The sequence below is a fragment of the Cygnus atratus genome, chromosome 1 (assembly GCF_013377495.2).
Source record: "Cygnus atratus isolate AKBS03 ecotype Queensland, Australia chromosome 1, CAtr_DNAZoo_HiC_assembly, whole genome shotgun sequence".
In the NCBI taxonomy this organism is placed as follows: domain Eukaryota; kingdom Metazoa; phylum Chordata; class Aves; order Anseriformes; family Anatidae; genus Cygnus; species Cygnus atratus.
Genome location: NC_066362.1, coordinates 115,763,799 through 115,785,822, shown reverse-complemented (window position 1 = coordinate 115,785,822; position 22,024 = coordinate 115,763,799). Strand labels below are relative to the sequence as shown.

At 49.8% G+C, this 22,024-nt stretch overlaps 1 protein-coding gene across 1 annotated transcript; it reads left to right on the top strand.

The window, feature by feature from the left end:
* Positions 1 to 49: 49 nt before the first annotated feature.
* Positions 50 to 21,013, top strand: LOC118247636 (cystathionine beta-synthase-like). The gene is made up of 16 exons (XM_035545768.2): positions 50 to 61; positions 1,587 to 1,741; positions 5,812 to 5,918; positions 7,370 to 7,504; positions 8,404 to 8,483; positions 9,793 to 9,924; positions 11,198 to 11,267; positions 12,446 to 12,537; positions 13,124 to 13,249; positions 13,582 to 13,666; positions 15,164 to 15,269; positions 15,640 to 15,711; positions 16,786 to 16,920; positions 17,435 to 17,543; positions 18,072 to 18,156; positions 20,821 to 21,013. The coding sequence occupies exons 1-16, from the start codon at positions 50 to 52 to the stop codon at positions 20,916 to 20,918; spliced, it is 1,599 nt and encodes a 532-aa protein (XP_035401661.1). The 3' UTR covers positions 20,919 to 21,013.
* The last annotated feature ends 1,011 nt before the right edge of the window (positions 21,014 to 22,024 follow it).

Genomic DNA, 22,024 nt, shown 5'->3' with positions numbered 1-22,024 from the left:
TCGAAGAAGTGATTGCAATCGGGTGAAGCAAGCAAGCACGCACAGGAGGATGGCAGAAATGGTAATTAAGGCTGCCCTTGGGCTCACATGTCGAGCTACAAATTAATTAGATAATCAGGAGCCAGCCATAACAGTGTGCTGGCTGCTTGCCTGGCTGTTGTGAGTCAGCAGGGACAGCAGTCAGCCTGGGTGCAAGTCTCCAAACATGACCCTACCGAGCTGTAAGGTCCCTTTATTCAGCGAAAGCTGAATCAGGGCCAATTCGTTCTGTGGACAATCCAGAAAAGAAAGTTTGAATTACCAAAAATGTTTCTTTAGCAAAAGAAGCTGGCTGATTAAATGCATAGATGGTCACTCCATAGAAGCTCACATCATAAAGGGTCACATCGAAGCTCCATGTAACCCTTTATCCTGTTACTAGTACTGATCACAATACCAGAAACTATAGCAGCCACTGAGAATAAACCAGGCTCATCCTTTCCTCTGCATATAGAGTGTTCCCAGAGCACAGGTACTGTTAAGGCCAGTGTGTTTAAGAGCCACTAATGAACTTCACCTTTGTGAACCCTTTTCTGTTTCTGCTTTTACCTGTTTTGCTCCTATAGCTGTTCCTTTTGCCTATTATTCAATGCTGAGAAGCAGGAAAGTGTTTTTCAGTCATCTTCCCCACATCCACCAGGATTTACAGCCTGATCTCACCACAGCCACCTGTCTCACTTCCAGTCTGAAGAATCCTGCTCTCTTTAAGGCATTTTCATATGGAAACTGTTCTATACCTTCGATCACCTTTGTTGTCCTTCCTTGACTTTTTGTTTCTATTTATTCTCTCTCTCTTTTTTTTTTTCTTTTTTTTTTTCATTTTAACTTTTTAATGTTCTTGGATGCCAGGGTAGAGGGGTCTTTTTGTCTCTTTGAGGCCCAACACCACAGTACAAGTATTCTCAACTTACTTACGGTTTCTTCACTGCTAAAATGAAAACAAACAAACAAACAACAACCACAACAACAACAACAAAAAAACCTGCTCTTGACCAAATGATAAAATACAGAGCACCACATTTTCTAGTGGTGGAGGAGAGGTGCTTCAATGTACTGGAAAGCACTGGCACAGGTTGCCCAGAGAAGCTGTGGGTGCCCCATCCCTGGAGGTGCTCAAGGCCAGGCTGGATGGGGCTTTGGGCAACCTGGTCTGGTGGGAGGTGTCCCTGCCCATGGCAGGGGGTCGGATCCAGATGGTCTTTAAGGTCCCTTCCAACCCAAGCCATTCTGTGATTCAATGTACATTTGAACAGGGGACGATTTACTGGAGATGGTGGTTAGGAGATGTTTTACTACATGTGAGGTTTAGTACACCAAAGCTGGACATGTGACAAAAGAGCAATTTCCACCATGTAATTCATCTGTAGAACTGGGTTTTTGAACAGCCAGTAGGGATGCCCCAAGCAGGCTCTCCATCCTGTTTTCACACCCAAACGTGGAAGTCGTTTCTTGCCTTTGACAATTATTACACAGAAATTATTACACAGGTGCCTGCCTACCAAGCTTTTCCTCCCAGGTGACTGTGGGGCTCTATTTCCACTACACAGGAGATGACCAAGGCCTGCCTGCTCATGAACAGCAGCTGTATGGGAAGTCAGGAAAGCAAAGCTGACAGCTCATGGGTTCTTCCCAACTTGCCTAGTAAGTGCACGTGGACAGCTGCAACGCCTGCCAACAAGTCTCCACACTCCTGTATACCCTTGTAAGTAATTCTTTCATGCCGGTTATTTTAGAGTGCAGGAAGCTCAACGTCAACTTGTGAAGATGAAGCATTATTGTTACACTCTGTGTTTTCCAGCAGACATTTGAAAGCATCTGCTAGTTTGGGGCATCTTGCTTTAGAAGAATTAAGATGAACATATTTCAGAGGTAGATTTCAACCAGGGACTTGTACACTTCTGCAAAATGGACTCGGTGAAATCTGGTGTTCAACAGCAGAAGTGAAGGTGCTCCCAGCTGCTAGGCATGCGTGGCGATGCGGTAATGGCTCTCCCAGCTGTAATGTCCTTGCATGCTTACAACCCAAAGCTGTTGCACCCAGTCCTTTGTACAACACAGTCAGTGACAGCTATACAATCATCAGTCAAAGGCCTGCTGTTCAGATACACTCGTTCATTCAAACAGTCTGACGCAGTGTGTAGGAAGATTTCAAAATATTAGCAATGTCTTTATCGATGGCTGGAGACTTTCATAAAAACTGATTACCAGGGCCTGGGCTTTTAAGTAATGAGGAAATGTCACACTCAGAGGTTGCCCACACTGTGTAAGTGACCCAGGAGTGCAGTGCAGGCGAGGTGGCTGCTCTGAGCCCATTCTTGTCCTCACAGCAGCAGATTTCCTCCCAGGGTGAGGCAAGCCTGACAAAGTGCCCCGACTAGACAAGAGGTGCTTTAATGGCCCTGCAAACCAAACGCAGACAGGCTATTAAAGATAAGGCTGTCCTATAAATGTCAGGGGAACTGCGGACACGTCCCTGCTGTGCCAAAGACGTAAAGCACAAATTCAGCTCCAGTACGCGAGGAACTGTGGAGGTGCGGCACTGCTCTGCGTAAATGCCTGCCAGTTGAGAGCCGGTGTGGGGAGTTTTGTCCCACGTGCAAGGTGGGACACAGCTGGAGCATGGTCCACCAGCACTTGTGAAGCTCAGAAGCCCCCAGGTCTGGCCCATGAAGGAGGAGTGGGCTCCACAGGCTCAGCGCTAACCCAGCAAACATGCACCCAGTCACTCACCCAGGGCAAACCCTGCAGATAGCACCTAAGGACAGGATCAGCCAAACTGTATTTTCTTCTCTGTTACCATGCTGAGCAGGATAACATTGTTATTTAGCAATTTTTAGTAATTCAGCATCGGGGTGCCAGAGGTGCAGCAGGGCAGGTCCCATACCAGCGCATCTCCAGCAGCAGGGCACTGGGGACGTCAGGACAGTCCCCTGGGGATGGGAACAGGCCGAGGGGGCCCATGTGGCATCACTGGGGCAGGGACTGAAATGTAGTCTGCTGCACTGATAAAAATAGACATGAATCATGCAGCACTGGGACATCACCATTTCACTTTGCAGAAACATGTGGAAGGGGAACTGTTTGTTTTTCCTGCTCTGGGTGAACTATAGATGGCAGCTGATAAGGCAAAAATCTCTCTTTTTTTTTTTTTTGACTTTCTGCAATTCACATATGAAACCTGATTTTTTGAGGTAGAAGGGGATAGTACCAGGAAAAGAAGGCAAGGTGGTATTTTATTTAAGGATATTAATTATTTAAGTTTTCTGAGAGATACAGAGGTAGAGTGGTTCTGATAGTCCTTGATCCAGTTCTGACCTGCTACAGCCTCAGAAAGGATGACTTACATGTTTTTTTGCCAGGACTGCTTTTCCTCTGGACCTCTTATGGAATAACATGCCACATGTAAAAGCAGAAATACTGGAGGAAAAAAAAAAAGAACATTCTTGTCCACTGCTATCCTGAATTGATAACAACCATTTTAAGACAGGAGTATCCCCATCATATCCTTTAGGAGCACCAAAGGCATTTTCCACAGATCCTGATATCCAAAGAGCTGCTACCTTCACCACACAGCGTTCACATAGCTGGGGAATGAAGCTGACTGCGCTAGCATTATTTTTGTAGTAAGATATGGTAGTCACTAGGAAAGAAATTTGATAGAAACTGCAGAAAATTTGGTGCCTGGCCCCAGAGCGAGAGAAAGGCTGTTCTTTTGGGGGAGTGCTCGCTGTGGTTGGCAGCAATGCAAAAGACCAGTCCTGTTTCTGGCTCCCCTTCACCATGCTCCATCACTGAGCCTCACAGCACCTTGCTGTGATGCAACATGCCTTGCTGGGGTTCAAACAGCACAGGGGCACCTCATTTACCACAATTACTGGCTGAAGGTAAATAAATGCCTTGCTTTCTTCTATCGAGATGATTTCCTGCAATCTAGATGTCTAATGTAGTGCTCAGGTTGCTCTCTTGAAAGGCAGACCCTAACTAAAGGCTACTTGAAGGAGCTTGAGTCTCCTCATGCCATGGCTCAGCCCCACTGAAACCACTGAGCATTTCAGCCGCTTCTAGAGCAGATGGAAAATGGCTCAGCTGTGGGGAAAGCTCATTTATTGAGTTATTGCCTCGAATTTAGCAGCATTCAGTAGAGGTTGTAATGCGCGCGGTAACACTTTCTACGGAGGGAGAGGTAAGAGCACACGTGCAATATACCATCATTTCTGGGCGTGAGATGTAAGGAGTGGCTCCTTTTGGCAGTAAACATCTGCACTAAAACACCACCCTGTACTCTTGCAGGGCAAGAAGTGTCTATACCATTCTCGTAAAACCCGGAGGGGAGGTGTGTGTGTGTCTTTAAGTAAATCAGCATGCCATCCCTGCATCACATGGCCTTTCTGTCAGCAGACAGCCATCTGCTTGGCTGCGATAGCAGACCAGGATAACTTGGGTTCAAGGTTCAAGGGATGATAGTGGGCGAGAGCTGTGCAAAGGGGAGCTGAGCAGCGAGGGGGTGGGGGTTTGTCACCCCACTCGGAGAGAGACATGCTGACTATCAACCAGGGGCAATACATTTGTGGCCCCAATAAACACGGCCCTCATCAATCTTCTTCCTCCTTCTTTTAAAAAGTTCAAGGACACCAGTTCCCTGTCTGCGTGGCAAGATGCGTTCAGCCATGTGTTGGGCAAACAAGTCTTTTTCGTTCTAGTTGCAATCGCTGTGACGTGTTTCTTGGCTTCTGCTGGCGTCTGACAGAGACTAACAAAACCACGAGGCTGAATTGGCCTGATCCAAGAACTCAGTTTAATTATTTGCCAAAAAAATCCAGAGTCCTCTGCTTCATGGCAGAATTAACAACTCAGCCTATGGGAGTGGGGCAAAGCTCTGAGCTGTGTAACAAGGCTGTGCTGGAAACAAAGGTGCACTGCTAACTTGCCCCAGGTGAAGCTGAGATGTGTCCCCTCGGACATAGTTTCTGGATGAGCACAGCTGGGTTCCGTGGATCTGCAAAAACGAGCATCCAGACTGGTGTTTCATTTCTGTATTGTGGGCACACGCTGGCAAACACCGAGAGTGTGACAAGTCCTTGGCTGAAAAAGTTGCCAGGTTCATGCATGAAATTCAGGCAAGATTCATCACAAGTATCTTCTCCAGGGCACAGAACTCCAGACCAGGTGATTCATGCTCTGAAATCCAGCAATCAATTGATGCTGGTGAACAGACCTTGCTGAGAGAGGCCCTTGCTTGTCAGAGACTAACGGCCTTGGAGCACTGAAGTGGCTTAGGCCTTTCTGATGGTTTGGAGCCATCCTTGCAAGTAGGGAAGTAGCTCCTGGCTAGGCAAGAAAAAGTTGGTTTAGAGTTGGATGAAAATATGAACAGCACAGGCTGCGTTGTGGTGGATGGAGGAGAGAAGAGGCATGTTTTGTGCATGGTCTTCTGGCTTTCTCACCAACTGTGTAAGATCCTGAGGCTTGTTTGCCATTCTCACTTCACTTAATTATACATCTGGCCTCAGGCCTTGTAGAACAAGGCATTTCAGAACAGCCCTGAAAACTAACTACGTTATTTTTTACTTAAAGGAATAAATAACTGATGGTAAGAGTGATGGAAGACCACAACCAACTCGTTTTGCCTCCGTTACCTGTCAATGGAGACCTTTTCTCTTGAAAAAAGGAGTCTCTTGGTGGTCTTGCTGTAACCTTACTCAGGTTTTATCTTGGTTCATGTTGCATAAAAGTTTCTCTGATTTGACTTTTTTTGTTTCTCCTTTCATACAGGTCAGAAGAAACAAAGATCTTGCCCAACATCCTGAAGAAAATTGGCTGCACCCCAATGGTCCGAGTCAACAAGATTGGGAAGTCCTATGGGCTCAAGTGTGAGCTCTGTGAGTTTCCCCTTTCCACTAGTTTTTTTCGGGCCATGAGGTGAGGTTGAGGGGCAGCGTCAGTGGGGGCTTCAGAAGAGACTCAGCGGAGAGCAAGAACAGACGGGGAGGGCCAGGCGTGGCACGGGTATTCCTGGCAGGGTATTCCTGGCTATGAGGTTATGGTGCAGTCATGGCCCCACCGCACCGCCCCTGCCCGGTGAGCTGGAGCTGGGCCAGGCACTGCCCGTTTGCTGGGTCACTGGCCCCGGGGATTTCACTTTCTGCTTCCCCCGGGGACGTTCCCAAAGCACAGCTGGAGGCAGAAGAGCAGGGACTGCAGACAGCTGGGTGTATCGGCCACCGGCATGCCAGGCCAGCTGCAGGGTCAGGTTTTCCAGCAGGACCCAAATCCTCTCTCACAGCCTCTGAGGCGTGGGTGATAGCTCTTTGCAAGGGTTTTTAGCCTGGTGTCCTGCAGAATAAGCATGATGTAATTAGTCTACTTCTGTTATATGGACTTTTCAGTCTCCTCTCCTGCATCTTTTAACCCTGTTTAATTTCAGCCAGACTGGAAAGAAAGAGAGAGGTCTCAGAGGCATCAAGGTTCACGAGTTTCATGTGGCGGTGTAGGAAGGAGAGACTTGGCTAGTGCTCACACCCCATAAAACAGCACAGCAGGCACTTAAGGTCTTATTTGACTGTAGGGAACCCACAGGGTAACCAGCCTCCCCAGGGCACAGGCCCGCATGAAGAGTGCTGTGCTCTCTGAAGCTGCCTTACCCTTGGAGGATGTCTGGCTGGGGCAAGCTCCTGGGGGAATTTGGGGCAGACAGAACTAGGCAAGCGGGGGAACGAGACAGAGCCCCATTTTCTGGGATGGTGTCTCCCTCCCATGGTGCAGCAAGGGAAGGAGAATAGGATACACACAGCAGCTGCGTGTTCCTGAGCTGTGGGGTCAGCACAGAGCCTCGTACCCAGCAAATAAACAAAGGCTTGCAGCCCTGCAGCATTGAGGAAGCGGTTAAGATTAGATGCAATTACTTTGTAATCTCTGTGCCTTTGAGGACATCTGTGTAGCTGAAGTTTTGGCAGTCTGCATTATAAAAGGTAGTGATAATCACAAAGATTTTCCCCCGTTGCTCTGGCTGCTCACGTAGCTGGGTGATTTGTCAGCCTGATGTCACTGTCTCCACTACAACTAAGAGAATCACATCCTAGAAGTACCCACTTCTCCCTGTCGTCCATAAATCAGAGCCCAGTATGATCAGTTCAGGTGCAGACATCAAAACCTCGGTGAGAAGAGTCCTACCGTAAGTGTTAGCAGCATGGAGGGATCAGAAGCAGGGGTGTGCCCTGTGGCTGGAGTGCACTTTGGGAACTCTCTGATTGCAGCTGGGGGGAGCTGGGAGCTGCCAGGCAGCATGGTGCCCCCAGCTTGTCCCCGATGGAGCCTCACCTTTGCTTTCCAGTGGCAAAATGCGAGTACTTCAACGCGGGGGGCAGCGTGAAGGACCGCATCAGCCTGAGGATGGTGGAAGATGCAGAGAGAGCGGGGATTATAAAGCCGGGAGACACGCTGATCGAGCCCACTTCGGGGAACACAGGTAGGAAATGCCAGTGCGCCCGATCCATCCTGGCATGTCTGAGGGCTTGCAGGAGGCACAGAAATCTGAGGAGTCCTTACACCTGGGAACAGACCATGCTGCCTAAACCTCCCCAGGGCAATGTGCTTTCCTTCCCACTGGTCTGTGTGCATTCCCAAGGAAGCATTTCCCCTCCTTGCTCTGTGCAAAGCAAGAAGCTTGTGAGGGCTGTGGGCAGCTGCACAGTTAGCCTGGGGCACTGTGGCTCTGGCTCTGTCCTTACCTCAGCTCGCCTCCCTCCCTCCTGGCAGCCTCGAGAGGTGCTGAGATGTCTCTTGCTGAAATCCTGAAATTCCTGAGGGCCTCCTGAGGGCTGGGGCAACCCCTTGTGCTTTCTGCATGGGAAGTTCTTGAATATTCAGAGGTTCCCACAGAGGGCTTCCCTGATGGGCTGGAAGATAAATCTTTTTTGTTTTGTTTTGTTTTTTTCATTGTCACTGTCATCCCGCTCAGGCACCAGATTGTGGTGAGGGACAGCAGAGGAGTGTCCCCGCATTTTGCAGCCTGCACAGGACCCTTGGTGAAAGTTTCTTTGTGCCCTGGGCACTGCTGCAGAGGTCGTCCACCCTGTCGCTCCTGGGGCAGCACCATGCTTCCTGCAACTGCTCCCCATGCCCTCCTGTGGGGACACATTGCTCCAACTGCCCCATGTGGCCGGGGAGCAGCTGGCTCCATCCATCTCCCGCAGTGACATCCCGGAGGATTCACAGAGGATGCCCTCACGTGTAGCTTGGTGAAAATTTCTACGTGGTGTTCACCAGTGGGAGAGAGGCGCGTAGGAAGCAGGAGAGAACATGCGTGTCGGTGGGGCCTTGCCAAACGCTGTTGTCAAACGGTTCCCTTTCCTCCCCTCAACCCAGGAATCGGGCTGGCACTGGTAGCTGCAGTGAAAGGTTACCGCTGCATCGTCGTCTTGCCGGAGAAGATGAGCATGGAAAAGGTCAGAGCTCTGTACGGTATTACCCCACAGCCTGGGAACATCTCCCTCTCTGTCTCTCTCTGCCTCCCCCTGTCAAGAGACGGACTGTCCTCTCCTTTAAAGGGTAATGAGCCTTGCCGCAGATACCAGCATGTCTCTGTAGCTATTCAGAAGATTTCCTTTTGACAAAAAAGAAAGCACGCTGAGATGATCTGACTGATTACCTAGCGTCGGTGACACAGTGGGGTCATGCGTTAGCCAAATGCAGTGCATGTCTGCAGAGACATGGAGCAATCCACGCTCTGTGAGCGTGAGGGCTGCAGGGAGCAGGGGAGAGGCGTGCGGGGTGCTGGGGCTGCCAGCCTTGCTATCTTCCCCTCTGGCATCTGACCAGTCACTTGATCTCTGCATCTTGCTATGATTTCCCTTAACTGAGAGACATTTAAGGTTCTCTGAGATGCTTTCTCAAGCTGGTGGACAACAAGTCCAACTTTGCACAAGAGCTGATGATCAGGTGAAACTGATGCCCTAGGGATGGCAGAAATCGCCACTGTGGGGAGCAAAAGTCTCACAAACTGTTCAGCTGAACTCATAAAATCACAGAATCATTAAGGTTGGAAAAGACCTCCAAGATCATCTGGTCCAACTGTCCCCCAACCATGAGTGAAGCCAGACCTGGACCCTGACTTGGCTCAAAACAGAGCCCTTCTCCAAAGCACCGCCCTCATTTCAACCTAAATCTCACTTAAGCTCGCTCTGGATCAGATGCCACGTGCAGCTGCCACGGGGTTTGCCTCCAGGAGCGGTGGCACTCACCCCCCCTTCTCCTTTGACACCCTCACCCCAACAGCCACACCTCTCAGTGTATTAATACCTTAAGATTTATGATAGTTTCTCCTTCCCCCAAGGGGACTTGGGGCAGGGAGAGCTTTGAGACCTCCTCCTTGCCCGCAGGGGCTCAGTCCACAGCACATACAAAAGCTGCCTCTCCAATACTGCTCCCTGCCCTGGTTCCCTCTGCCCCTTCCCCAGGTGCCATGGAGCAGCACAGTGTCACCTACCTCCTCCGTGTCCCCAGCCTGTCCCCAAGTAGGACAGGGCACAAGGCCAGGCTTGAACCCGTGTGCCAGCTCCAGCCAGGAGGCTCTGGGTGCCAGAAGGATGTCAGAGATAGTATATAACTGAGTATTGGACATTGCATCTCCAAATGTTAAATGTCTCCCGCATGCAAAGCTGCTCTGGCATCTGATGCTGCCATGAATGCAGGGGTTCAGATTACCAGCACTACATGGGATCGGTTGCCTTACATCTCCTTTCTTCCCTCCAAAAGGTCGATATTCTGAAGGCGCTGGGTGTTGAAATTGTGAGGACCCCATGCACCCGCTTCGATGCCCCGGAGTCCAACATTCGTGTTGCCTGGAAGCTGAAAAGTGAAATCCCAAACTCTCACATTCTGGACCAGGTAAATGCAGCTCCTCCACAGACTCCCTTCCCAAACACATCTTATAGCGTGTACTCCAAGTCTGCCTGTGTTGGGGGAGTTTGCTCAAACTGGCAGCAGAAGCAGATTTCATCATTGTCGGATCACCATTTTATGGCACATGAAACTTAATCGCTGCTCTGTAAAGCACAGGGTAGCAGAAACAAAATCAGGGGCACCTCAAAACCTGTAATGCTTCTGTCAAAGCCAGGAGGTGGGGGAGGCGGGGTTTTCTTGCACACTTGAAAGGCTCCTCATATTGCTTCGGATTTAACTTTGACCTGAAAATTGCTTTTTACACCAGCCTAGCAGCCTCACTCTTGCCTCAAAAATAAGCTCCATACTAAAAAGGGCAAACCCTGATGATTCACGGCAGCAGTTCCTGCAGCACTCGCTCTTGTAAAGGAACACCCTTCTTTCTTTGGCCTCACCCCACTGCAGAAAAGATCCCTATAGTGAGTAGGGAACCCCCACAGTGTATAAAAATCAGAGTCCTTCCTGTTAACAAAAAGGGAGCTCAGTGTCTGAATACGTTTTTCAGAAGCAGCCTTCACACTCTACAGGTGTGAATGTGGGGCTGCACACCGTTCAGTGCTGTACCTGGGTTCCCACTGCAGCAAATCCCCCTGTAAATGTAGGATAACTGCTCTGGCCCACATTGCCCAGACGCTTAACTGGCTGCACTGCCAACCACCAATAGCCACAAATGACAAAGCTGCTCTCAAAATCATATATATGATATTTGAAAAAAATAATGTAACATTTGAGGGGGAAGCTGGTTTTTTGTTGTTGTTGTTTTCTGAGCTTTTTGGGAGTATTGTGCAGCTGTGTTTCAACTTCTTCTAGGCAAAAGAAAAGGCTAATAATGTTCCTTTCTGGGCAATACCTGAAATGCTGAGGGACTGTCTTGCCTCTAGCAGCTAGGGCTTTAAAAACCCTCCAGGTCCCACAAAACCTGGCAATGCAGAGTATGGGACACCATCCCCATACCACATGAGCACTGTGTACCAGAGAATGAATGTTTGTGGGCATGTTCAGCCTTCCAGGCCTTTTGCGCGGACAAATCCTAAATGTCCTTAGAAAACTGTTCCAAGGTGACAAACAGGAGGCATACCTGTGACCTGGCAGCCCTTGCCAGGGAGAGGAGGGGGGCGGCTGGATGCTTTGGGCAGAGCTCGTCAAGAGCTATTGCTAGTTCGGTATTTGACCTAGGCTTTACCCAGTAACTCATGCTGTTCTCTGTTGAAATAAACAGTACCGAAATCCAAGCAACCCCCTGGCTCATTACGACACCACCGCTGAGGAGATCCTGGAGCAGTGTGAAGGTACCGTTTGCGCTGTTGTTTCTACACGCCGAGGATGTGCAGAGGGCTAGAGCACTCTATGAGAGGCTTGTCTGACATTGTTTATTCATCTAAAGGTATAGAAACGACAAAGAGGGCCTCTGTAAGGAAAGATACCCTTGGTAATGCTGACACAGAGTGTGGCAACTTCACACAGTCCACTCCACATCCACCTAAGCCTGCAGGACTTTCCTGTTACGGCCTCTGCTTTCAAAAGCCCAAGGGAGGAGACCAGAAACAAAACAGTGAACAAAACCAGGCTCTCCTGAAGGAGGAAGGGCCCATTTCTCAGCTGATCCATCTCTGTGACCTGTGAGCTGAAAGTGCAAGGTGGCTCAGGAGGCTTCACGGGGGAGTACACGCCCATCAGGGCATGCAAGGTTGCATCTGATCCTGCAATCTCATTTGCAAATCAAATCGGATCATAACTTAACAGACTAATGACATTTGATGACGTGACAGTGTGGGGAGGAAAAAGGACTATCCCAGTCCATGCCTGTGAAGATAGAAATGAAATTAATTCCCAGTATTGGGAGCAATGCAAAAGGTGAACAAGACTCAGGGGATTTAACAGCATAATAACAGCAAAGCAGCTGAGTAACAGCAGGAACAAGAAGAGTCTCAGCCTTCCCACCACTACAACATTTAGATTTGCTCCTACTGGCAGCCAATAGTGAGTTGTGAGTCCTTTTCCCCCAGCGCAGTTGCATCTCAAGTCTCTGAAGGCCTGACTGATTCTGCTCCTACAGTCCTACACCATTTCACCACAACCAGTGGGGGTGCATCTGACTGGCACTTGTGCCAGTGCAGAGCTTTGCCATCTTCCCCTGTGGGTACTAGCACCAGCTGACAAGGTGTGTCTGCTACTGATATGTGCCATTATTCATATGCATGCTTTGCTTCACCATGGTGTGCTCTGAAAGGTCTGGAGGTGCTGAGATCCTCCCTCCCCTTAAGCCAGTAGGTGCCAAGCATGCAGAAATCATGGAAACCACTGGGAGATCTGGCGGTCATCTTCAGCCCCCTGTGCTGAGGAAAGACCAGCTGCCGATCCTTTCTACGCATGGGGTTGTAACAGCTCAGGGACATGAGTCTTGGACAAAAGGGAGACAGTGTTGGAGGCCGTGCCGAGTCTCACATCTCTCTTCTCTGACCTGCAGGCAAGGTCCACATGGTGGTGATTGGATCTGGCACAGGAGGCACCGTCACCGGCGTTGCCAGGAAGCTGAAGGAGAAGTGCCCGGAGTGCAAAGTAAGCTGGGAGGCAGGGCTGCCCACTGGGAATGATGGCTCCCCCAGGTTTTCCTGCCTGTGCTTTCGATCAATACTAACCCTATGGTTCACGTGTGGCAGGGCTGTGCTAGCAGTTGTTGTCTCTGACTATCCAGTTTTTCACGGTGCAATCAGGGAGTTGCCACGGCCAGCCAGCAGAACTAGACCCAGATAGGATGTCTGTCTGTAGCCACAGGTTTCTGCAAGTTTGAGCTAACGTCTGGCTTTGCACTGGAACGGATTAAGGAGCACTCGCTCTCTCTTAAGGGCTGAGCTTTGGAAGCAGCAGCCTCTGCCAATGGGGTGATGACAAACACGTGGGGAGTGATAGCATTTTAAGCCACCACAGCCACTTCCGCAGCAGCTGAACACTAACTGTTTAAAAAGCTAGCGGGAAACTGTACTTTTTTGTCCTAGAGATCTCCACGCTGCCAGTGGGTAGGCATATTAATGAATATCGCAGGAAGAAAAATGTTGCTGATAAGGGCATAGGTAATTTTTTGGCTTGAGTTGTGAGATCATTTTTGAACTCCCTTTGTGGTTAACCAAACCTCCTTCCCTCAAAGATCATCGGCGTAGACCCCGACGGCTCCATTGTCGCTCTGCCCAGTGAGTTGAACAGGACGAACAACACAACCATAGAGGTGGAGGGCATTGGCCATGACTTTATCCCTACTGTCCTGGACAGATCTGTAAGTAGCTGTGTGATGAGAGGCTTCTGTCTGAGCTTTGTCTTTGCATCCAACCTACTCTCACCATTTCCTCTTCCCCATCCTGACCTTGGAGCTGTCAGGCATCTTTCTCTCTCCAAGGAAAGGGTGCTGGCTGGAACGGCTAGAGGAGGTGCCTACAAACAAAGACTCCAGACTCGGGATGCCCTGACAGATGCATTTGTTTTCATCAAGTGTGCAAAGTAGCTCAGAGCTGCCAGATGTTGTAGGCAGCAGCACCACTGCATACGTCAGAGGGTCGGGGCAGACAGAAATAGCACTTCCAGGAACCAACTGTCTTGCTTTCTCTTCAGGTGGTTGATCAGTGGTATAAATGCAACGACAGAGACTCGTTCATCATGTCTCGCAGGCTGATTAGAGAGGAGGGATTATTGTGCGGTAAGCATCAATGACGACAGCTTCTTCTTCACTTAACAAACTTTTTAACCTCCTTGTTTAATTGCTTTGGGACCAAAACACTTCAGGGGTAGGTGCTCTCTGCATTTTGTGTCTGCTAGGCTAACAGGGCTGAATGGCTGAATCCAGAGCTGGTGTGTAGGTCGCTGTAGACTTCAGAGGTGTTGCAGTGAGTCAGTGGTCTGGGATCTGGCTCATCGGCAACAATAATTATAGAAGCAATAACTCTCCTCTTGCTGTAACACTTTTGCACAGGGAACTGGATCTTCAGGCCTAATTCTGCCTGGTATAGTGTTACATGGACTGAAGAGAAGGATTAATAGGATTCAGGACAGGACAGGTGGACTAAAACTGTCCCACCACTAACAACTCTGTGAGGCTGTACTCTCTGTCTTTGAACTATTGCCACACTAGAGGTGCCAGGTTTGGACCGGGAAAGTTTGTAAGTAAAGTAAGTGTAAGATGTTCTTACCGAGTATTTCTCCTTGTGCCAACAAGCTGTAAGTGATCCCCAGGGCTTTCCAAAATGAACAGGTGCCCTCAGGCAAACCCTGCCTATACCCTAAAAGCCTCTACGCAGCATCAGTGTCCAGGAGCAGATAGTTATATGTTTGTTTCCAGGACCAGACAATACACAGTTACAGGCCTGTAGTTACAGCTGGTAAAACTCCTGAGCACTCCCATCCAGGGAGTTTTGAGAAAGATCAGGCTATTTGTTGTGTTGATTTAACCTAGCAGGCTCAGACTCACTGTGTTTCAATGGAAACCACTCACTGAACTCAACTATAATTTGTGAATAGCTTCATGTTCCCAGAACTGCATTTTTCAGGGACTTTCATCATTTGTTTGAAAAATGTGACCCAGTGCTAATTAACCTGCTGTAAAATACGTGCTGCCTTGAGTGCAGTGCGTAATTGGCACACAGATAGGGGAATGTCTCTTACTTCCAGTACTCGAACTACCAGTGGAAGAATTGCCTCTGTAAAGCAGGGACCTGCTTCCCCTACGTGCAGCACACCACATGCGTGCACACACACACACGGAGAGCGTTTAGGTCTTCCCATCACGTTGGCCTGGTATTCCAAGCATGAATGTAATGTTCATGTTTTTTTTTCAGTCTTTGCAATGCGTGTAAAGCAAATCTTTGATTGCCAAACACGTTGGCCAGAAGCTCTAGATTTGGCGTAGTGTTCTCCTCGCCTGAAGACAGGCTGCGGTGTGGGCAGCAGTGGTATGAATGTCCCCGTATTGAACCTCTCAGCCCTTGGCCTGCCTGCAGGGTCTCCACAGGAGGTGGTTCATGAGGTCCATAAGGTGACTCTTCTTGCTGCCTCGTAAGCCTGTTGCCACAAGCCTTCCCATGGACATGTCCCTTCAGTCCCCACTCGGTCTTTTAGTGTCCCAAAAACCTACAAGGCCCTGGGGCCAATTGTCCTCCCTCTCCCAACGTTTGTCTCTCTCTTCTCGGTACCCGGCCAGGCGGCAGCTCGGGCAGCGCCATGTCCGTCGCCGTGCGGGCTGCCAAGGACCTGAAGGAGGGTCAGCGCTGCGTCGTCATCCTGCCCGACTCTGTCAGGAACTACATGTGAGTTTCTCGCTTCCCCTTGAACAGCTCACAGGGAAAAAAAAAGAAGTAAACAAATAACAGGGAGAAACGGTGTGCTGCGGTGATAAGCGACAGGGGCTGGCTGTTGGGACGCTTGGGTTTATTTCCTCTCGTCGCTGCCTTACTGCACGGAGCAGGAGTCAGTCAAGCTGAGTTAGGAACGCAAATAGCTGGCGTGCTTCGAGCAGTCCCTGAGCACTCGCAGCTCCCATTGACCTTAAAAGGGGCTAAGAGCAGCCAGCTGCAAAAATCATGGGAGCCCCGAGGCAGTGCTGCGGTCTGGGGCATGGAGCAAAGCACGAGTGCATATGGAAGGCTCACAGACCCGTCCTTTGCTGGTGATTTCTAGGTCCAAGTTCGTGAATGATAAGTGGATGATAAAAAACGGATTCCTAAACGACGTCCAGGAGCATAAGCCTTGGTAAGACAACTTCCGCCGGTATGAACTGTGTTAAGGAAATCAGCTTTCCAAGTCTGGGAATGATTATCTTCAAAGGAAAGTATTATCTTCTATTACTGAAAAAATGCAGTTAAGTCCAGATCCCTCTGAGAAGGCTGTAAACTCAGCTCCTCTCTTCTGAGTGGCGAGATATCCCTCTTCTCTGATCAAAGTCTATTAAGGAGCCATTTCTGTCCTGAAGATGCTGATCTGCTCCCATGTGGCAGTCATTGCCCAGGCCACCTGAACCCTGACTGGGTTGGACGTGAATCTCCACCCAAACCCCCACACTCCACTGTTGATATCCAAAGGAACATGAGGCCAGTGGGCAGAAGTGTCCCTCTTGCAGCAGGAACCCTTTCAAACAGCTCTGGAGGTTTGTCTGGGCAGGGAACAGTCCATTTCCACTTTCTGGAGCTGAAGGCCAGAAAAGATGACCACCTCAGCCGCTTTTTGCACACCACAGGGAAAATGTCCCCTCAAGGCAGGGAACCACAAACTGCTGGTGCCAGCTAACATGTAACTGGGCAAATGGCACTTGTTGAGAAAGCACCTAGGCTTACTTAAAGACTGCAGGCATTCTTGATGTCACCTTTTATTTTGGGTTACTGTAAAAAGGTTTCTGCAAAATATTTCCTAAAAACTTAATATATTTCAAAGGCTTCTTGCACCTGGTTAGAATGGTTCTTGGCCCTTCCAGCCTCTCACAGTGCCCTGCATCTTCTGCAAGGACAAAGGGCTGAGATGTTGGGAGTTGCCTGTGATCCCCAGCAAACAAGTGTATCTCAGCCTTATTAAGTCACATCAGCATTTCTGCCAGGCTCTCTCCTGGAAGAACTGCAAATGCATTTTGAGGCTCCAGGCTACAAACCAAAGAAGTAAAACTGGTAGGCCTCTCCTTTAAGCTTACAGGCTTAAAGTGTGAGCTTTGCAGGCAGGCAGAAAGAATATCCCTGCACAGTTGGTCTTATTTCTACTGGCCTTGCCTCCCTGAGCAAGGCCCGCAGCCACGCAGTCGCAAGTAACAGCTTGGTGCTGCCATTTGTCTTTCAACAGGTGGTGGAACATCAAGGTGCAGAAACTGAATCTCTCAGCCCCTCTCATTCTTCTCCCAGAAGTCAGCTGTCAAAAGGCGATCGAAATCCTGCAGGAGAAGGGATATGACCAGGCTCCCGTCGTTGCTGAATCGGGGTAACTATTTTTACTTGTTACATAGATGGCCATTCAAATGGGAAAAAGCAGCCATGATAAAGGTAAAGAGAAAGTCCCATCTACTTGTCCGATGATAGGACACTTGTGCTGAATTCTGGGAGGCACATTTTTAAAATATCATCTGCCTCCTTGTGAAGAATAAGCATATGGATCTAAATCTGGAGACGTGCAGTCCCATAAATGCTACAGCAGTCGCACAGGCTCAGCGTTTCCTAGGACAGACTACACAGAAAGCTTAGAGCCTTTATTTTTGCTAACAATAATAGCAGGAATGATTCTTCAAAGAAACTCCCTGAGAGGCTCTTCTAGGGGGTTGCCACCGGCGGACCCGTGCCCACTAAAGGTTCTGCTCAGGTGAGGAGAAGGCTGGTGCCTCCCAGTCATGGCAGCAGCAATTTGGTCACTGACTTCAGGGGGAGCAGCTCAGCCCCTACATAAAATGTGTGCCTGACCTCACGCCTGGCTTTTTGGAAAACTCCCTGTTCCCTTGCAGACTGATTTTGGGAATGGTGACCCTCAGCAACACCCTTACCTCGGTGCTGGCTGGAAACGCACAGTTCTCAGACCCCGTTACAAAAGTCATCTACGACCAGTTCTCAAAGGTACCGCTAAGGCCATGGCTGTGGCCAGCCTCTGTCTGGGGAGGGGGAGGAGATGCACGTCCCTGGAGGTGTTCAAGGCCAGGTTGGATGGGGCTTTGGGCAACCTGATCTAGTGGGTGGCATCCCTGCCTATGGCAGGGGGGTTGGAATTAGATGGTCTTTAAGGTTCCCTCCAACCCAAGCCATTCTATGATCCTATGCACCACCACCCCGAGGTGTGAGAGCAGCTGGGAGAGGAGGGCAGAGAGGTGAAGGCAGAAAGAAACGTGGAAGGCGACTGTCGTGGAGATGAGACCAAGGACAGGCACCTGCGAAAACGCTGCCAGGCCTGTGGGGTTCACCCAGCCAGCTTTGCAGGTTGCCCACAGACCCTCCCATCTCCCCAGAACAGTGCGGGTGGGTGAGACATGCCCGATCCTGGTCCATCCTGCCTGCCCAGGGCCACGATCAGAGGCAGGAAGCAGGCTCCTCACCGTTGTCCTTTAAATGTGAAGTGAAATGTAAAATGTCTCTTTCTGTCCTGTTTAGATTGGCCTGGAAGACAGCCTTGGGAAGCTTTCCAGCATCCTGGAGAATGACCACTTTGCTATCGTTGTGCACAAGCAAATGCAGTGTAGGTATCTGTAAAGAGAGGAAGCACTGTATGGGCTCTGCACAAATGGTTCAGATGGGAGAGGGAAATTCCCAAACCGAGCTTGATAGGGATCAGTGCAGCTGCTCCGCATGTGCAGCCCCTCTGCCTTTGCAGGAAGGACTTCTGCAAAGCACTGAAGCTGCCAACTATTCATTCGCTCCTCTCCTTTCCTGACACTGCAGGGATGAGGGGAGAGGGGGGAAGCTTTAACCAGTGGAGCGTGGGGCCAGCACACTGCTGGGTGTGTGTCCTGCAGGAGCACTTCCCAGGTCCCAGCCATAGGAGCTATGCTGGCCCCCTGGTGCAAAGCTAACACTGAAGCACACATCAGCCCCATTGCCCCCACTCGTCTCATGGTTTCCCAGGTAAACCCAACAGCGGAGGTGGGAAGGTGTTCGTTTGGTCCCCTCCCGTGACACCAAGGTGGGCGGACTGCAGGCAGCAGCTCGGGGGCGGTGCTTTTGTTGTGCAGCCGTAGCCTCAGGCTTTTAGTACCCACTTAGTCTCCTGACCTTGAATTCAAATCATCGCCTTGCTGGTTGTGGGCAGCAGAGGAAACAAGGGGGAAGTTACAGACACCTGCAGAATTAGTAGCCCGAGGGCAGGGGCAAAGGAGCATTTGGGCAGGTTAGATAAAGCTGAGGTGGAATTCAGGCCTGTAAGTGCAAGGGAAGAAACTACACCTTCTGCATCCCACTTCTTAAAGACCTTCTGCTGTGTGCGCCTGGAGGCTGTGCCATCTTCTCTGAACACCTCTGCTCCCACTTCTACCCCAGGGGATGCAGCCAAGAAATGTTCTCCTCCCTGTGTGCCCTGAGGGCCTGAGCAAATCACTGTGCTAAGGGACTAGGTGCTCTCAGACTCCAGCGGGCCAGGGGAGGTCAAGAAATCTGAAAACAGAGGCGTTGGACCATGAACAAACCCTGGGCACCTGAGCTGGGAGTCAGGGGTACAATGCCCACTGATGTATGCAACCTGAGGCATCCGTGTATGAGCCCTACTTGGACTGGGAATGGGTACAGGGCTGCTCTGCCCATTAGACCAGCCCCATAAAGCAGCTGTACCAGCAGCTTTGATTTACTCCCAAACCAGTGTACAGCCACCCCGTCCCAGGTGGAGCGAACCAGCTCGGTAGAGTTGTGTGTAGTAGGACCATGTCAGCACTAGGGCTGCTGACACACCGATGGCAGCAGGGATCACACCGTGTTACTCCCCCGACCAAAACAGGTACGGTGGCAGCTGCTATTCTGCAAATCTGGCCTAACACACCTTTCCAGTGCAATTACACCGTAAAACTGCCAGAGGTACAAATTTGGCTTTATCTCGAGGGGGATGTTTTGTTTAAAACATCAGCAACACGAAAAAGCAGTCAGAAGACCCGTGTTTAGAGTGACATGAGAGCTGAAGGGTGCAATTATACTGATTTTATGGGTTTACGCATTGAACACGCAAAGCATTCCTGTGGTGAGCAGCGTGTCACATTGTGCTGTGTTGACTGCCAGCAAAGGGCTGACCCCTGAACTCGCAGCCTCCAAAACTACTGTGTGCCTTCATCCCAATCCCTCTGCTTGCATCTCTGTGGCCTGCTGCCCCGAAGCCCCCAGCAGCTCTGAGGCTGGCTGGCAGGTCCAGCCATGTTCCTACAAAATGCTACAAACAAGGCTCCTTCAAAACCGCTTTTGATGCACACTTCCAATTCTTTCACAAAAAAAAACCCCTCCTAGGCAGAATTTACATTCTCAGCTATGTTGTCATAAAAAGACAAAAATCTCTTTTGTATGACATTTTGATATACATTAAATGGTATCCACCAAACAATACCAGCCAGCTGTATGCAGTGCCTTTTGCTCTGGCTTGCACACAACACCCGTTTTCTCTTCTAGAGCTGCTGTTTTAATGCCCTCACAGTTAGCCCTGTATTTACTACTTTCTTCCCACACTATCACAGCTTGTTTTTTATCTTGTGTGTGGACTCCACTGGCTAATTTTATTGTCATTTAAGAAAAGATTTATCGGATAGTTAAAGTAATTGTTGCGATGTTATTTTATTAATGATATCATAGGACATTATTAGAGCAGAGTAGAAAGTGTCTCCTTGCTGCTCTAAAGAGTCTCATTAGTTTGGCCTGGAAAGTTTTGTGCTGATAGAAACAGAACCAGAACAGAGTTTGGGCAAAAACAACTGTGAAATCAAGGATCCTGCTTGGGTAAGGACTGCATTATTTGCAGCTAAAACCTCCCTGACGTGATCCCAGCAACCTGGCCAAGGCCGCACCAGTCATTTCAGTGGAGGTATAGCAGAGACAACTGCTACCCCAGTTATGGTTTTCTCCTTAATAAATTAATTTTATTAAGGCACAGCCCCTGGATGGCTGTAGGTTCTGTTCTTCTTTCTTTTTCTTTCTTTCTTTCTTTCTTTCTTTCTTTCTTTCTTTCTTTCTTTCTTTCTTTCCCTTTCTTTCTTTCTCTTTCTTTCTTTCTCTTTCTTTCTTTCTTTCTTTCTTTCTTTCTTTCTTTCTTTCTTTCTTTCTTTCTTTCTCTTTCTTTTCTTTCTTTTTCTTTCCTTCCTTCCTTCCTTCCTTCCTTCCTTCCTTCCTTCCTTCCTTCTTTTTCCCACTAAATTGGCATTTTCTGTGCTTACAGTTAATGGAAATGGCAGCTCCTTCATGAAGCAGATGGTGTTTGGTGTGGTCACTGCGATGGACCTCCTCACCTTTGTCAGCAGAAACGACAAGAAGTAGGGCAGCAGCTTGGCTGCCCCAAGCCCCGTGCCTCCGGCAGGGTCAGCTGCTCCTCCTGAGCCCGAAACACGCGGCTGAAGACATTTTGTGGTCTAATCCATCTGACAGTTTCTCAAAATAAGTGAAAATTGTAATGTAATAACCGTGTGTCTGCTAAATGCCACCCAGAGTATCACTAAAGAGAAGCTAACCAAAGAAATGACGTTTGATAGCCATATGTGGTTACATGGAGCTACCCAGGGCTGAAGAGGTAACGAGGGGGTAGGGATAGGACGGGGGTTGTTGTTGCCCAGATTTTGCCTGGTTTGGGGTTTTGGTGTGTCTGCTGGCAGCAGCACTGAGGCATCACAGCTGCCATAAGGAGGAGAAGGAGGTCCCACCAGGGCTGGAGCCCACCTCCAACAAGAGAAGCTCGAGCCCTCCTGAGGGCTGGGGACAAGCCACGCCACGCCGCACCCTCCTGCCCCTCGCCACCCCTCGCAGCGGGGACAAAACCCACGCAGGGCTGCGGGAGACCCTGCTGCTCACCCCTAGCTCCTTCTGTGGGGGCAAGGAGGGAGCTTCTTCCTCCCCTCCCCAGCGACAAGGAGGGACAGAGCCTGGAAGAGCGGTGGGGTGGGATGTGGAACCCCACTAAGCACAAGGGGGGAAGGGACATCCAGGGGCTGTGCCGGGCAGGGGATGGGGGTGGAAAGAGGGGCAAGGTGCTGGGCAGGAGGGGAATGAGAGATCCTGGAGCGGCTGCACGCCCTTGGAAAGCTCCCACCTGAGGCCTGGAGGGCCGGTGGCACTGGGGCCTGCCACACGTCCCCTGAGAAGGGGAGGCTCGTTCTCAGGATGTGATAACAGGGAGGGGAGATATGGCTACGTTCCAATTTCCTGTATTATTCATCTCATGAATATTCACCCCGCGAGCTCATTATCAAGGGAGCAAAGGGGAAGGAGAGGTTGATCTTCCTTTTGCTGTCAGAGTGTTGTGTTCCAGGAACTGATAACGAAGGTCAGAAGGGCCATTTGCCGTGGCAAAAAATGTAAATGAAATCAAACGTGAAACGAGTGCTGTGGGAACCGGCTGAATTGCTGCTGGAACCCGGTTTGGGGGAGTT